Below are 14,472 nucleotides of genomic sequence, written 5' to 3'. Positions count from 1 at the left end.
GCAGGACAGCGGATATTACAGTGGAAACATAAAAGATCCTGCAAATGCCAGAAATTTTGAGCAACGCACAAAAAATGCTGGAGGAATTCAGCAAGTCAGGCAGAATCTATGGTGGGGATGTGTGAGAGACAGCAGGGGGCCAAATGTTTCTCCATGCATGTACTTAAGTTAAAACCTTAACCAGAATCAGGTTTATTATCACTGACGTGATATGACATGACATGAAATATGCTGTTTTGCAGTGGCAGTACAATGCAAAGACATGAAATTACTACATAAAACAAACAGAGCAAAAAAGGAATGAAAAGTTCATGGACGTTTGTAAATCTAATGGCGAAGAGAAAGAAGCTGTTTCTAAGTCACTGAGTGCAGGTCTTCACAGGCTCCCGGTGGTACAAATGAGAAGAGGGCATGTGCTAAGTGGTGAGCGTCCCTAGTGATGGACAACCAATATGCAAAAGACAAACTGTGCAAACACAGAAAAGAAAAATAATAATAATAAACAATAAATAAATATTGAGAACATGAGATGGAGTTCTTGGAAGTTATCCATAGGTCTTAGGAACAGTTAAGATATCAAGAGTAGCTACTGGACTGCTGGAAAATGATGCCGGAGAGGTAGTTATGGAAGACAAGGAAATGGCAGATGAACCGACTAAGTATTTTGCATTACTCTTCACTGTGGAAGACACTAGCAGTGTGCTAGAAGTTCGAAAGTGTCAGTTGCCATCACTAGGGAGAAGGTGCTTGTGAAACTGAAAGCTCTGAAGATAGATAAATCACCTGAATCAGATGTTGTACACCCTAGGGTTCTGAATGTGATGGCTGAAGAAACTGTGGAGGTATTGGTAAATGATCTTCCAAGAATTAATACATTCTGGCATGGCTCTGGAGGACTGGCAAGTTGCAAATGTCACTCCACTCTTCAAGAGGGGAGAGAGGCACAAGAAAGGAAATTATAGACCAGTTAGTCTGACCTCAGTGGTTGGGAAGATGTTGAAGTCAATAGTTAAGGATGTGGTTTTGGGGTACTTGGAGGTACATGATAAAATAGGCTGTAGGCAACATGGTTTTCTTAAGGGTAAATCTTGCCTGGCAAATCTGTTGGAATTGTTTGAAGTAACAAGCAGGACAGACAAAGGAGAATTGATGAATTTGTGCCCTGAGATTTTCAAAAGGCCTTTTCAGCAATGCCACACATGAAGCTGCTGAACAAGAGCCTATGGTACTACAGGAAAGACATTAGCATGGACAGAGCATTGGCTGATTGGCAGGAGGCAAAGAGCGGGAATAAAGGGAGCCTTTTCTGGTTGGCTGCTGATGACTAGTGGTGTTCTACAGGGGTCTGTGTTGAGACCACTTCTTTTTTTTGTTATATATTAATGATTTGGATGACGGAATTGATGGCTTTGTAACCAAGCTTGCGGACGATATGAAGATAAGTAGAGGGGCAGGTAGTGTTGAGGCTGCAGACTTTCTTGGACAGATCAGGAGAATGGGCGAAGAAGTGGCAGATGGAATACAGTTTTGGGAAGTGTCTGGTCACGTACATTGGTAGAAGAAATAAAAGCATAGACTATTTTCTAAATGGGGAGAAAATTCAAAAATCAGCAGCAAAAGGATTTGGGAGTCCTCTTGCAGGATTCCCTAAAAGTTATTTTACAGGCTGAGTTGGTGGTCAGGAAGGCAAATGCAACATTAGGACTAGAATATAAAAGCAAGAATGTAATATTGAAACTTTATAAGGCACTGTTAAAGACTCACTTGGAGTATTGTGAGCAGTTTAGAATCAAGAAAGGGTATGCTTACATTGGAGAGAGCTCAGAGAAGGTTCACGAGAATGATTCTGGGAATGAAAGGATTACTGGATGAGGACCAATTGACGGTTCTCAGCCTGTACTCACAAAAATTCAGAAAAATGCGGGGGATCTCACTGAAACGTATCAAATACCGAAAGGCCTTGATAGAGTGGATGTGGATAGCATGCTTCCTACGGTGGGGGGGTGGGGGAGTCAAGGACCAGATGGCACAGCCTCAGAATAAAGAGACACCCATTAGAAAGGAGACAAGAAGGAATTTCTTTAGCCAGAGAGTGGTGAATGTGGAAGTTCATTGCCACAGGTGGCTGTGGAGACCAAGTCAGTGGGTATACAAGGCAGAGGTTGATAGGTTCTTTATTAGTCAGGGCATGAAAGGTTATGGGGAGAGAGCAGGAGATTTGGGCTGAGAGGAAAATGGATCACCTATAATGATATGGCAGAGCAGACCTGATGGGTCAAATTGCATAAATATGCTCCTATATCTTACGGGCTATCTTTGAATATGCCTTTTGATTCAAGAGTCTGATGATTGAGGGGTAATGACAGTTCCTGAATTTGGTGGTGAGAGTCTTGAGGTTCCTGTACCTTCTTTCTGACGGCAGCAGCGAGAAGGGAGAATGACCTGGTTGGTGAGGGTCCCTGATGATGGATATTGTTTTACTCTGACAACCCTCTGTGTAGATCTGTGGAGAGGGCTTTACCCATTATGGACTGGGCCATATCTCTTACGTTTTGTAGGATTTTCTGTTCAAAGGCATTGGTGCTTTCAAGCCAGGCTGATGCAACCAGTCAATATACTCTCCACCACACATGTATAGAAGTTTGTCAAACTTGTAGATGTCATGCTGGATCTTCATAAGCAGAGATGCTGCTGTACTTTCTTCATAATTGCATTTACTTACTGGCCCAAGACTTCTGAAACGGTAACAGACTCTCTCCACCTTTGACCCTCTGATGACAACTGGCTTATGGACCAATTTCCTTCTCTTGAAGTCAATAATCAATTCCTTGGCCTTGCTGACTTTGAGCAAGAGGTTGTTTTGTCACTCCACTCTGCCAGAGGCATTGCCTCTTGAAGCTGTGCCCGTGATGGGGAGTCTGTGATTGAATCCCAGATACTTCTGTTGTCTTTCTCACTTACAATGTACTATATTGGTTGTGGTACTCAGCTAGACACCACTGACAAAGGATAATATGAAGAAAATCCAATGAGGCTATATCGGTAGAACTTGGAATAAGAAGGGGGTGATCCCCCAAAGACCCCCCAATAGTCAGTGAAGCAAACATGTAGAGAAATCGCAGATGGCTCTAGCAATAATGCGGTTGTAACATGACTGAGTTTAACTTTCCCAACATTAACTAGACCTGCCACAGAGCTAAAGGGATTAGACATGCTCTGGGAAGATTTCTTAAACAATATGTAGATGAGAACTCTCAATCTCCTCTTGGGAAAGAGGCTGGGTAAGTGGATGAAGTGTTAGTAGGGGAAGACAATGGGACTATAGAGTCAGAGAGCACTACAGAACAGAAACATGCCCTTTGGCTCCATCTAATCCATGCCAAACTATTATTCTGCCTAATCCCATTGACCCACACCGAGACCATAGTCCTCCATACCCCTCCTGTCCATGTACTTATCCAAACTTCTTTTAAATGTTGAAGTTGAACCCACATCCACCAGTTCTGTTGGTAGCTCGTTCGACACTTGCACCACCCTGAGTTAAGTAGTTCTCCCTCACGTTCCCCTTAAACGTTTCAACTCTTATTTTTAACTTATGACCATTAGGTAGGAGGTATGGAAGCCTGAAGACACACACTCAGCAATTCAGGAACAGCTTCTTCCCCTCTGCCATCCGATTCCTAAATGGACATTGAACCCATGAACACTACCTCACTTTTTTTACTATATTTCAGTTTTTTGCATGAATTTTTAATCTATTCAATATATACTGCAATTGATTTACTTATTATTATTCTATATTATGTATTGCATTGAACTGCTGCTGCTAAGTTAACAAATTGCGTGACATATACCGGTGATAATAAACCTGATTCTAATTCTAGTTCTTGTCTCACCAAATCTCAGTGGAAAAAGCTTGCATATATTTACCCTATCTATAACCCTCAATTTTGTATACCTCTATCAAATCTCCCCTCATTCTCCTATGCTCCAGTAAATAAAGCCCTAACCTATTCAACCTTTTCCCTCTACTCAGGTAATAATCAATAATGTTAATTATATTGATGGTCTTACACAGGAACTTGCAAAGGTTGATTGGGTAGGTAAGTAGGAGACTTTCAAAAGTGAGATGAAGGTGCTTGGAGAGAGCAAATTCCTGATAGAATAAAAGGCAAAGCTGACAGGATTATACAACCCTGGCTGATGAGGGGTATCGACACTCTTGTCAGGAAAAAGGAGGCACGGGTCAAGTGTACCCAGATGGAATCAGGAAAATCATTCATAAGAAATTAAAGAGTACACTAGATATGAAAATCTGGACAGCATAAACAGGACCAAATGAGAATCCCAAGAGATTTGATTAAAATACCAAGAACAAAAGGAAGAGAATAGGATTCCTTAAGGATCGATGTGATCACTGGTACAAAAAGTGTGGAATTAGCTGACATATGAACTGGCAGAGCTGGGTACAATTACAACATTTAAAAGACAGGACAGGTTCGTGGATGGGAAAGGCTTAGAGGGATACGAGTCAAATGCAATCAAATGGGATTAGCACAGGAAAGCACCTCAGCTGGCATGGACAGGTTGGGCTGAAGGGTCTGTTTCTGTGCTGTGTCACTATATGAACTAGATCTGACATTTACCGCAGCTTCAGAGCTTATGATTTCAGCAGAGTCTGACCAATATTCAAAGCTATAATTGTTCTGCAACTTTGAAGAGAAAAAAATCTTGTGAAAAAATATGGAGTACAATACTATTTGACAAACTTCAAGATATGCCAGTACTTTCAATGTCTAAACAAGGTAATGGTTTGAAATAAGCAACATTTTGGAAAATAAAGCAGGCCCTCATTCCTCTGAAAAGTCTAGATGCATTCTGGGATTTTGACATTGTGCTCAATCCAACTCAAAATTCTCCAGTTTGGTATGTTAGAAAGGGCTATTCTTTTTATGGAAACTATTATGCCAAGTTTTTTTTTCTGTTTACTGTTGTTTCTAGGTTACACGTTGCTACAAGTCCAAATAAATTGTGAAGGACAATTCAACAACCAGCAGTTCTAAGCACTTTGACACAACCTAACACAAAAGTGCAAAGTAATCGCAGCTACTTCATCCACAAGTGTCAAACTGATGATTCTTTTAAGACTTTTTCTTAAATTGTATGCATAACAACACTGCCATTTGGGTTCCTCGTGATACCAAGAAATGGACCAGCAAACCAAAGACAGACAATAAACACTCTGGTTGCAGTGTTCAACAAGTATTAGCCTCATTTTTAGCCAAGCTTCTCCTTTGCATCTACAACACTAACTTCCACATTAGAGTGGAAATTTGCTCAATTTGTGGAATCAGTCATTTGTAGTAAAGAGGGAAAGCTTTTAATCCATGGTATCCATGCCAGCTAACAATAGGCTATTTAGAGCTTTTCAGAACCTGGTTATACATCAGAAGAAACACACCAAAGAATAGGTCAGGCACTTCAAATGGTTCAAAGATATCTACTGCAAGCACATTTTTGCTTCTCCCCTCACCTCCTTATTTCCAAATTTCTGATCTCCTAATCACAAACAATAGATTTGCAGATGCTGGAAATCAAAGTGCTGGAACTCAGCAGGCCAGGAAACATCTATGGAAAAGAGTAACCAGTTGACGTTGTGGGCAAAGACCCTTTATTAGGACTGATGAGAGGTGTTGGCCCAAAACGTCGACTGTTTAATCTTTTCCATTGATGCTGCCTGGCCTGCTGAGTTCCTCCAGCATTTTGGGTCTGACCTACCAATTACGGCTCTCTCCATGCCTACCTTTCCCGCTAGTCTTACCTAGTCCTAGATCTTTTTTAAATCTTCCCTTCGCACCCTCTACTCAAAGAAAGCAATCCACTGTCCCCAATCATAGAATGTTTTAATTCTAGCAAAACACTTGCTGTCCTTATGAAGCGTCTTGGCCTGAAATTTCGGCTGTTTACTCTTTTCCACAGACGCTGACTGACCTGCTGAGTTCCGCCAGCATTTTGTGTGTGTTGCTTGGATTTCTAGCATCTGCAGATATTTGTTAATAGTTTCATTCCCTGTTCCAATACTAGAACTTTACATAATAGTGATCAAAACTGTAAGCACTACTCAACTGATGGTTAGACAATGTTAAGCCATGATCTCATAGTTTTTAAAATCTCTTCACCTTTCTTATTAAAGACATCCACTCCCCCCAACCCCGCCGAATCTCCAGTGCTTCATATCTATTTACTTCAAGCACCTGAACTCCCAGATTCTCCCAAAGCTCCCCATATCCAACCATTTATTCTACTTTCTCTGGGAAACCCCAAGTTAAAGCCATTCAAGTTATGGAAACTTGCCTTTACAAAATTCACAAATCACTACCCCAAATTTTAAGCTAAGGAATAAAATTCACTCATGCAATTTATGTGCGTAAAGGTAAATAAACAAACATATTTTAAGCAACACTCTGCTGGACGAGCTCAAGCATGTGTGAGAGGAAAGGAATTGTCTGAGTTAAAACTTGTGCCAGGACCCTTTTTCCACACGTTTCTCTTGGCAAGAGCAGATGATGCGACTTTGCATTAGTGAAACCTGCAATATGGCCCATTTTTGAGCAAGACGTTCACTTCCAACACAGCAATCACCAGCACTGCACCTTTACTTGGACTGGAATTCCACTTGCCAATTTTTGGTCCACCTAACTGCTCTATTGATGTCTTCATGCAGTCAACAGTTGCCCCATTAACCACGTGGCACATATTTTTAACATCTGCATCGTGCCCTCCAGTTTCAAAAACAATTCCATCCACAGCAAACACGAGGAAATCTGCAGATGCTGGAATTTCAAGCAACACACATAAAAGTTGCTGTTGAACGCAGCAGGCCAGGCAGCATTTATTGGAAGAGGTACAATCGACGTTTCGGGCCGAGACCCTTTGTCAGGACTCTCTCCCTCCCCCTCCCACTTTCAAATCTCTTACTAGCTCTTCTTTCAGTTAGTCCTGACGAAGGGTCTCAGCCCGAAACGTCAACTGTACCTCTTCCAATAGATGCTGCCTGGCCTGCTGTGTTCACCAGCAACTTTTATCCATCCACAGCAGCTGCCTACCGACTCAAACTTGTACGCTCTATGCAAAGCTCAACCTTTGGGCACATCACTGAATCTACAGGAGGCACTGCCACAATAAGGCAATATCCACCAAAGAACCCACCATCTGCACCATGCCATCATTATCCAACTTCCATTGGAAAAGAGGCACAGAACCTTCAAATCCCACATCACAAGATTCAAGAACAGTGATTTCCGTTCAACCAACCTTAGCACAACCCCAATCACACAGTTTAGAAACACTATGACCACTCTTGATTGTTAGTGCTACAATTTACTTTTTTTTGTTCTAATTGTGTTTCTCTTGTCATTTTTAAATAATTTATATTTAATTTGATTGTGTTTAATGCTGCTTATATGATGCAATGTGCCTGTGATGCTGCTACAAGTTTTTCCACTGCACTGGTGCACATATTCAAAGGTTCACTTAGTATCAAGGCAAGTATCTGTATACAACTCTGAAATTTGTCTTCTCCAGATAGCCACAAAACAAAGAAAGAACATGAAATTCATTCAGAGAGAAACATCAAACCCATCCCCACCCCCAACTGCACAAAAAAAGGATCCCGATCCATCCCCAAACACCCTCTCCCCACACAAAATGAAACGAGAACATCAACCCCCAAAAACCCCAACCCCTCCACCACACAAAAAAACTAACAGAACATTAATGCCCTAAGAGCCTCCCCTCAAACAACAAATGGAAAAGGAACGGGTGATAAATCACATAACATTAAAAACCATAGGTCTGAAAAAGTCCAGTCAATAAACTTAATAGTCCAATCCACAAACATAGAACCACGATACCATCCTCCAATATCACCGACATTCATCAAAAGAAAGGAACACCGCGAGGCAGAAAAACCACAGCGAGCCACACAGCTATGGGCCACTCACACATTCCTTCTCTGGCAGCAACCAAACGGAAGGCATTCAGCGCTGAACTTCTGCACGCCTTCCACACTATGCATATGACAATAAACTCAACGTTTGTTAGAATTAAAGAGTAATTTGTTTTAGCAACAGATCATAGGGAAGTATTAACTTTAATACCCAAGTACAGGACCTCATTTGTAACTTTAATTTGGGGAGGAAGAGACACCTGACTTTTATCCGTATTAATCAGCATCAATGCTGATCTTAACAAATTAACTTTGTATCCTGAAAGAAATCCAAATTGCTCCAGCGTTTTTAAAACATAGGGGACAGTTTGTTGAACATTCGCCATATAAACTAGCGTGTCGTCCGCGTAAAGTGATATTGAATGCAATGTTGTACCTATTGTAATAGGGGAGATCTGAGGAGAGTTTCTAATTAAATGTGCAAGAGGTTCAATAGATATATTAAAAATTAAAGGAGACAAAGGGTCCCCTTGTCGTGTGCCCCGTCTTATGTCAAATAATTCTGAGAAACCTCCTCCCACACATACCTGGGCTGAAGGATTAGCATACAGTGTTCGAATTATATTGATAAATTTATCGCCAAACTTAAATTCTTTTAGAACTCTCCAAAGATATGGCCATTCGAGGTGATCGAACGCTTTTTCAGCATCTAGAAATAGCAGGCCACAGGCAGGTGGGATTTTATGTGTTGCACTCAGTACGTGTAAGAGCCGGCAAATATTATCAGATGCGAGACGCCCCTTGATAAAGCCCGTTTGATCTGGGCTAATTAGTTTCCCAACTACTGTCTCAAGTCTACTGGCTAAGACTTTGGAAAATATCTTGAGGTTGGCATTTATCAAGGAGATTGGATGGTAAGTGGCACACTCCAAGGGGTCCTTACCGGGCTTAGGTATATCTGTGATTAGGGCTGTGTTTAGATCTCTATGGAAAACGCCATTTCCAAAAGCATAATTTAATGTTTCTAACCATACTGGTCCAAGAATATCCCAAAGTGCTTGGTAAAGTTCCACAGGTATGCCATCTATGCCTGGCGTACAGCCCTTATTTGTAGCTTTGACTGCTTTGAGTAGCTCATCCAATGTAATAGGAGAGTTTAGAGTTTTGGTGTCCTCTAAAAAATAGAGGAAGACAATTCAAAAAGTCAAATGGGGGATTGGTATATCCAAATTTTAAATTGTATCACTGGGCATTTGTACTAAAAAAGTCTTAGCTATTGGATGGAGGAGGATAAAGTTTGGTCCTGGAAAAATATAGAACAAGAGCTAATAGCACCAATAAGGTTGAAGGACTTTCTCCTTATAGGTATGTCTACCAAAAAATGTGATTTGCATTACAGTCCAATTTTAACCCATATGCTACAAGTGTTTAGAGCAGCAGAAAAATTCCTAAAATTTAAAAGTGTATGGTGTAAATCATCTCCATTATGGAACAATAATCGTTTTCTATCTGGGGGGAATCCATTCACTAACAGAACTTGGGAGGATAAAGGTATTACTACTCTGCAAGATATTAATGGGGCAAGTACTATCCTTAGCTTTCAAGAACTGATATTTCGATATAATATTGATAAACACTCTTTTTTTCTATTTTCGAGTAAGATCAGCTCGTAAAGCCTACGGCGTTCCCTGGGGGTCAGATTTAAAGGATCATCCCATTTTAAATTGGATACAGAGTGCTCCAGGACAGATAGTGTCATATATCTATGATAAATTAAACTCCCAGAATTATATGCCCATATTGGGAATGAAAGCTTGGGATAGGGACATATCTGAATTGGGACGAGACTTAGACTGGGGTGCGATTTGGGATAATGCTGCCGGTGCTTCGAAAAACCCAAATCATCGGTATATACACTTGAAATTTTGTCATAGAGCATATTTAACATGAGAATTAGACATCAAATGGGACTGGTTCCTGACCCATCTTGCTCATTTTCCCCCATGGAGCCATTGGCTCATTTATACATGTTGTATGGGAATGTCCAGGGGTTTTTGGTTTGTGGGGGGAAGGTTATCAGTACTCTTACAGAACTAACTGGGGTACAGTTACCAATAGACCCCGCTGTACATCTTCTAAATGATGTCTCCCACCTTTTCCTTACGGAAAAAAACACGCAAAGTTTGGCTGGCAGGCCTGACTGCAGCTAAGAAGATTGTAGTCCAGAGTTGGAAACCTCCCCATGATATTTCAAATACTCACTGGCTTCAGAGCTTTTTGGACATTTCTCACCTGGAACTTTCATCAGCAAGAGTAAATGATGCACGACCAAACACAATCTTAATGTGGACAAATTTGACATCTAACGTAAAAGATAATTTGTTAAAATAGGAATGCTTTGTCTGTGTATGCACTACTATTCAGTTAATTGGTGGAGGGGAGAGGGATGGGGGGAAAGAGGGGTGGAGGGGGATGGTGATGAAGGTTGGGGGGTGGCTGGGTTTAACAGTCAAAATGTAATTGGCAACTGGTTGTATTGAATGTAATTTGTTGGTGTTGCAATAAAAAATTAATAATAAAAAAAACTTGTTTTTATAAGGTCTAACCTTCTAGATTAGTCCTCTGCCTCCCAGGTTTACATGATAAAGAAAATGCATTATTCATGAGGGAAGGGTTCCTCACCATCTAGCATTTCTGAAGAATGCAGGGAACAACATCAGCCACTACATCTAGCCCTCCTTTACAAAACCTTTTGCTACCGTAGGACAGGAGTGTTAGGCAGTATTCTGGAGTTACCCAAGTATAGCAACCAGTAAATGGATCACAGACTTAAGAGCCAAATGAGGTTGTGTTAATCGCCCTGCATCAATCCAGCATTTAAGCAATAAGATTAAGTAATTTGCACCAATGTGACTTGAATTAACGGATTGATATTATGTCAATTAATTTGCCCCAGCCAAGGAATTTGAACATGCAGAGGTGGCTCCTACTATAGAAATGCAATTCAAAGGAAGCATTGTCAATTCTGAGTAATGAAGTAAATAATGCCATTTGTTACATACTGTGAACATTTTAACTTTGGCAAACTTCTATAAACTTGTGGTGGAGAGGATATTGACTGGTTACATCACAGTCTGGTACGGAAACACAAAATGCCTCTGAACGGAAAATCCTACAAATGTAGTGGATATAGCCCAGTCCATCACAGGTAAAGCCTTCCCCGACATTGAGCACATCTATACAGAGCACACAGGAAAGAACATTTATTATCCAGGACCCACCAAACAGGTATGCTCATGGCTGCTGCCATCAGGAATCAGAATCTGAATCAGGTTTAATATCAGGCAACACACATCAAAGTTGCTGGTGAACGCAGCAGGCCAGGCAGCATCTCTAGGAAGAGGTACAGTCGACGTTTCAGGCAGAGACCCTTCGTCAGGACTAACTGAAGAAAGAGCTAGTAAGAGATTTGAAAGTGGGAGGGGGAGGGGGAGATCCAAAATGATAGGAGAAGACAGGAGGGGGAGGGACGGAGCCAAGAGCTGGACAGGTGATTGGCAAAGGGGATATGAGAGGGTCATGGGACAGGAGGTCCGGGGAGAAAGACAAGGGTGGGGGGGAAACCCAGAGGATAGGCAAGGGGTATAGTCAGAGGGACAGAGGGAGAAAAAGGAGAGTGAGAGAAAGAATGTGTGTATAAAAATAAATAACGGATGGGGTACGAGGGGGAGGAGGGGCATTAGCCTAAGTTTATTAGCCTAAGTTAAAGAAGTCAATGTTCATGCCATCAGGTTGGAGGCTACCCAGACGGAATATAAGGTGTTGTTCCTCCAACCTGAGTGTGGCTTCATCTCTACAGTAGAGGAGGCCGTGGATAGACATGTCAGAATGGGAATGGGACGTGGAATTAAAATGTGTGACCACTGGGAGATCCTGCTTTCTCTGGCGGACAGAGCGAAGGTGCTCAGCAAAGCGGTCTCCCAGTCTGCGTCGGGTCTCACCAATATATAAAAGGCCACATCGGGAGCACCGGACGCAGTACATCACCCCAGCCGACTCACAGGTGAAGTGTCGCCTCACCTGGAAGGACTGTCTGGGGCCCTGAATGGTGGTAAGGGAGGAAGTGTAAGGGCATGTGTAGCACTTGTTCCGCTTACACGGATAAGTGCCAGGAGGGAGATCAGTGGGGAGGGATGGGGGGGATGAATGGACAAGGGACAAGGGAGTCGAAGATTATTAAAAGTAAGGACTAATTCTGCTAGACGGAGCAGAGTGGTGGTAGAGGAGAACTGATTAGGTCTGGAATCCAAAAAGAAGCGGAGAGCTTTGAGGCCTTCCTGATGGGGGATGGAAGTATATAGCGACTGGAGATCCATGGTGAAAATAAAGTGGTGGGGGCCAGGGAACTTAAAATCATCGAAAAGTTTAAGAGAGTGAGAAGTGTCATGAACATAGGTAGGAAGGGATTGAACAAGGGGGGATTAAAACCGTGTCGAGGTATGCAGAAACGAGTTCGGTGGGGCAGGAGCAAGCTGAGACAATAGGTCTGCCAGGACAGGCAGATTTGTGGATCTTGTGTAGGTGGTAGAAACCGGAAGTGCGAGGTGTGGGAACTATAAGGTTGGTAGCATAAGGTTGGTTTAATATCATATGCCACTCAACTGGCTGATCTGTCTTGTTCCTGTATGCCCTCTCTTCACTATCTGAGATTCTGCCAACAATGGTTCTAACATCAGCATTCTTCTAGATGATATTTGAGCTGTGCTTGGCTGCACAGTCATGGGTGTAGAGAGCAGGGCAGTGAGCTAAGCACACATTGTTAAGAGTGCCAATGCTAATTGTCAACGAGGTGGAGATTTTATTTTCAATGCGCACAGACTGTGGTCTTCTGGTTAGGAAGTCGAGGATCCAGTTGCAGAAGATGGTAAAGAGGCCCAAGTTCTGGAGTTTTTCATTCAGAACTGTGGGAATGATGGTGTTAAATGCTGAGCTGTCATCAATAAACAGTATCCTGACATAGGTATTTGTACTGTCCAAATGACCCAAGCTGCATGGGAGCCAGGGAGATCGTGAAGGGCAAATTGCAGTGGTCCAGGTCCTTACTGAGGCAGCTAATTCTAGCCATAACCAATCTCTTAAAGCACTTCATCACTGTTGTTGTGTGTGCTACTGGACGATAGTCATTAAGACAGCTCACACTACTCTTAAGACCATAAAACATAGGAGCAGAATTAGGTCATTCAGCCCATCAAATCTGCTCCGCCATTCCATCATGGCTGATCCCTAATCCCACTCAATGCCATAGAAATAAAAGTTGCTGGTGAATGCAGCAGGTCAGGCAGTATCTCAAGGAAGAGGTACAGTCGACGTTTCGGGCCCAGACCCTTCATTAGGACTAACTGAAAGAGCGAGTAAGAGATTTGAAAGTGGGAGGGGGAAGGGGGAGATCTGAAATGATGGAAGACGGCGGGGGGGGGGGGAGAATGGAGCCAATAGCTGGACAGTTGATTGGCAAAAGGGATGAGAGGATCATGGGATAGGAGGCCCAGGGAGAAAGAAAAGGGGGATGGGGGAAAAAAGCCCAGAGGATGGGCAAGGGGCATAGTGAGAGAGACAGAGGGAGAAAAAGGAGAGAGAGAAAAAGAATGTGTGAATATAAATAAATAACGGATGGGGTACGAGGGGGAGGTGAGGCATTAGCGGAAATTTGAGAAGTCAATGTTCATGCCATCAGGTTGGACGCTACCCAGACGGGATATAAGGTGTTGTTCGTCCAACCTGAGTGTGGCTTCATCTTTACAGTAGAGGAGGCTGTGGATAGACATATCAGAATGGGAATGGGATGTGGAATTAAAATGTGTGGCCACTGGGAGATCCTGCTTTCTCTGGTGGACAGAGTGTAGGTGTTCAGTGAAACGATCTCCCAGTCTGCGTCGGGTAGACTGTACCTCTTCCAATACATGCTGCCTGGCCTGCTGTGTTCACCAGCAACTTTTGTGTGTGTTGCTTGAAATTCCAGCATCTGCAGATTTCCTCTTGTTTGCAATCCCATACACCTGCTTTTTTGCCATATCCTTTGATGCCCTGACTGATCATGAAACTATCAACTTCTGCCTTAAATATACCCACGGACTTGGCCTCCACCACAGTCTGCAGCTCAGCATTCCAGAGATTCACCACTCTTCGACTCAAAAAAAAATTCCTCCTTACGTCCATTCTAAAAGGTCATCCCTCAATTTTGAGGCCCTCTAGTTCCAGATACCCCCACCAGAGGAAACATCCTCTCTACATCCCCTCTATCCAGTCCTTTCAACATTTGGCAGGTTTTAATGAGATCCCCTGGCACTCCTCTAAATTCCAATGAGTACAGGCCCAAAGCCGCTAAGCGCTCCTCATATGTTAATCCCTTCATTCCTGGAATCATCCTTGTGAACCTCCTCTGGACTCTCCAATGACAACACATCCTTCTGAGACATGGGACTGAAAACTGTTGACAATACTCCAAGTGGGGAGTACCTGTACTC

General features: G+C 42.6%; 1 protein-coding gene across 3 annotated transcripts in view; it reads right to left on the bottom strand.

Moving 5' to 3' along the window:
- The window catches only part of tmem167a (transmembrane protein 167A), a 44,260-nt gene that overhangs the window by 26,263 nt on the left and 3,525 nt on the right, over positions 1 to 14,472 (bottom strand). The window contains exon 1 of one of the 3 annotated variants that reach the window (XM_063068534.1): positions 11,011 to 11,034. The exons of the other annotated variants lie outside the window; for them this stretch is intronic. Within the exon in view, the coding sequence (XP_062924604.1) occupies positions 11,011 to 11,019 (9 nt within the window). The 5' untranslated portion in view covers positions 11,020 to 11,034. Of the gene's footprint in view, positions 1 to 11,010; positions 11,035 to 14,472 lie in introns of those variants that run through there. 3 annotated transcript variants of the gene reach the window in all.

This window comes from Mobula hypostoma, chromosome 16 (assembly GCF_963921235.1).
Source record: "Mobula hypostoma chromosome 16, sMobHyp1.1, whole genome shotgun sequence".
NCBI classification, from domain to species: Eukaryota; Metazoa; Chordata; class Chondrichthyes; order Myliobatiformes; family Myliobatidae; genus Mobula; species Mobula hypostoma.
The sequence above is the reverse complement of the archived record's forward strand: the minus strand, read 5'-3'. Positions and strand labels throughout refer to the sequence as shown.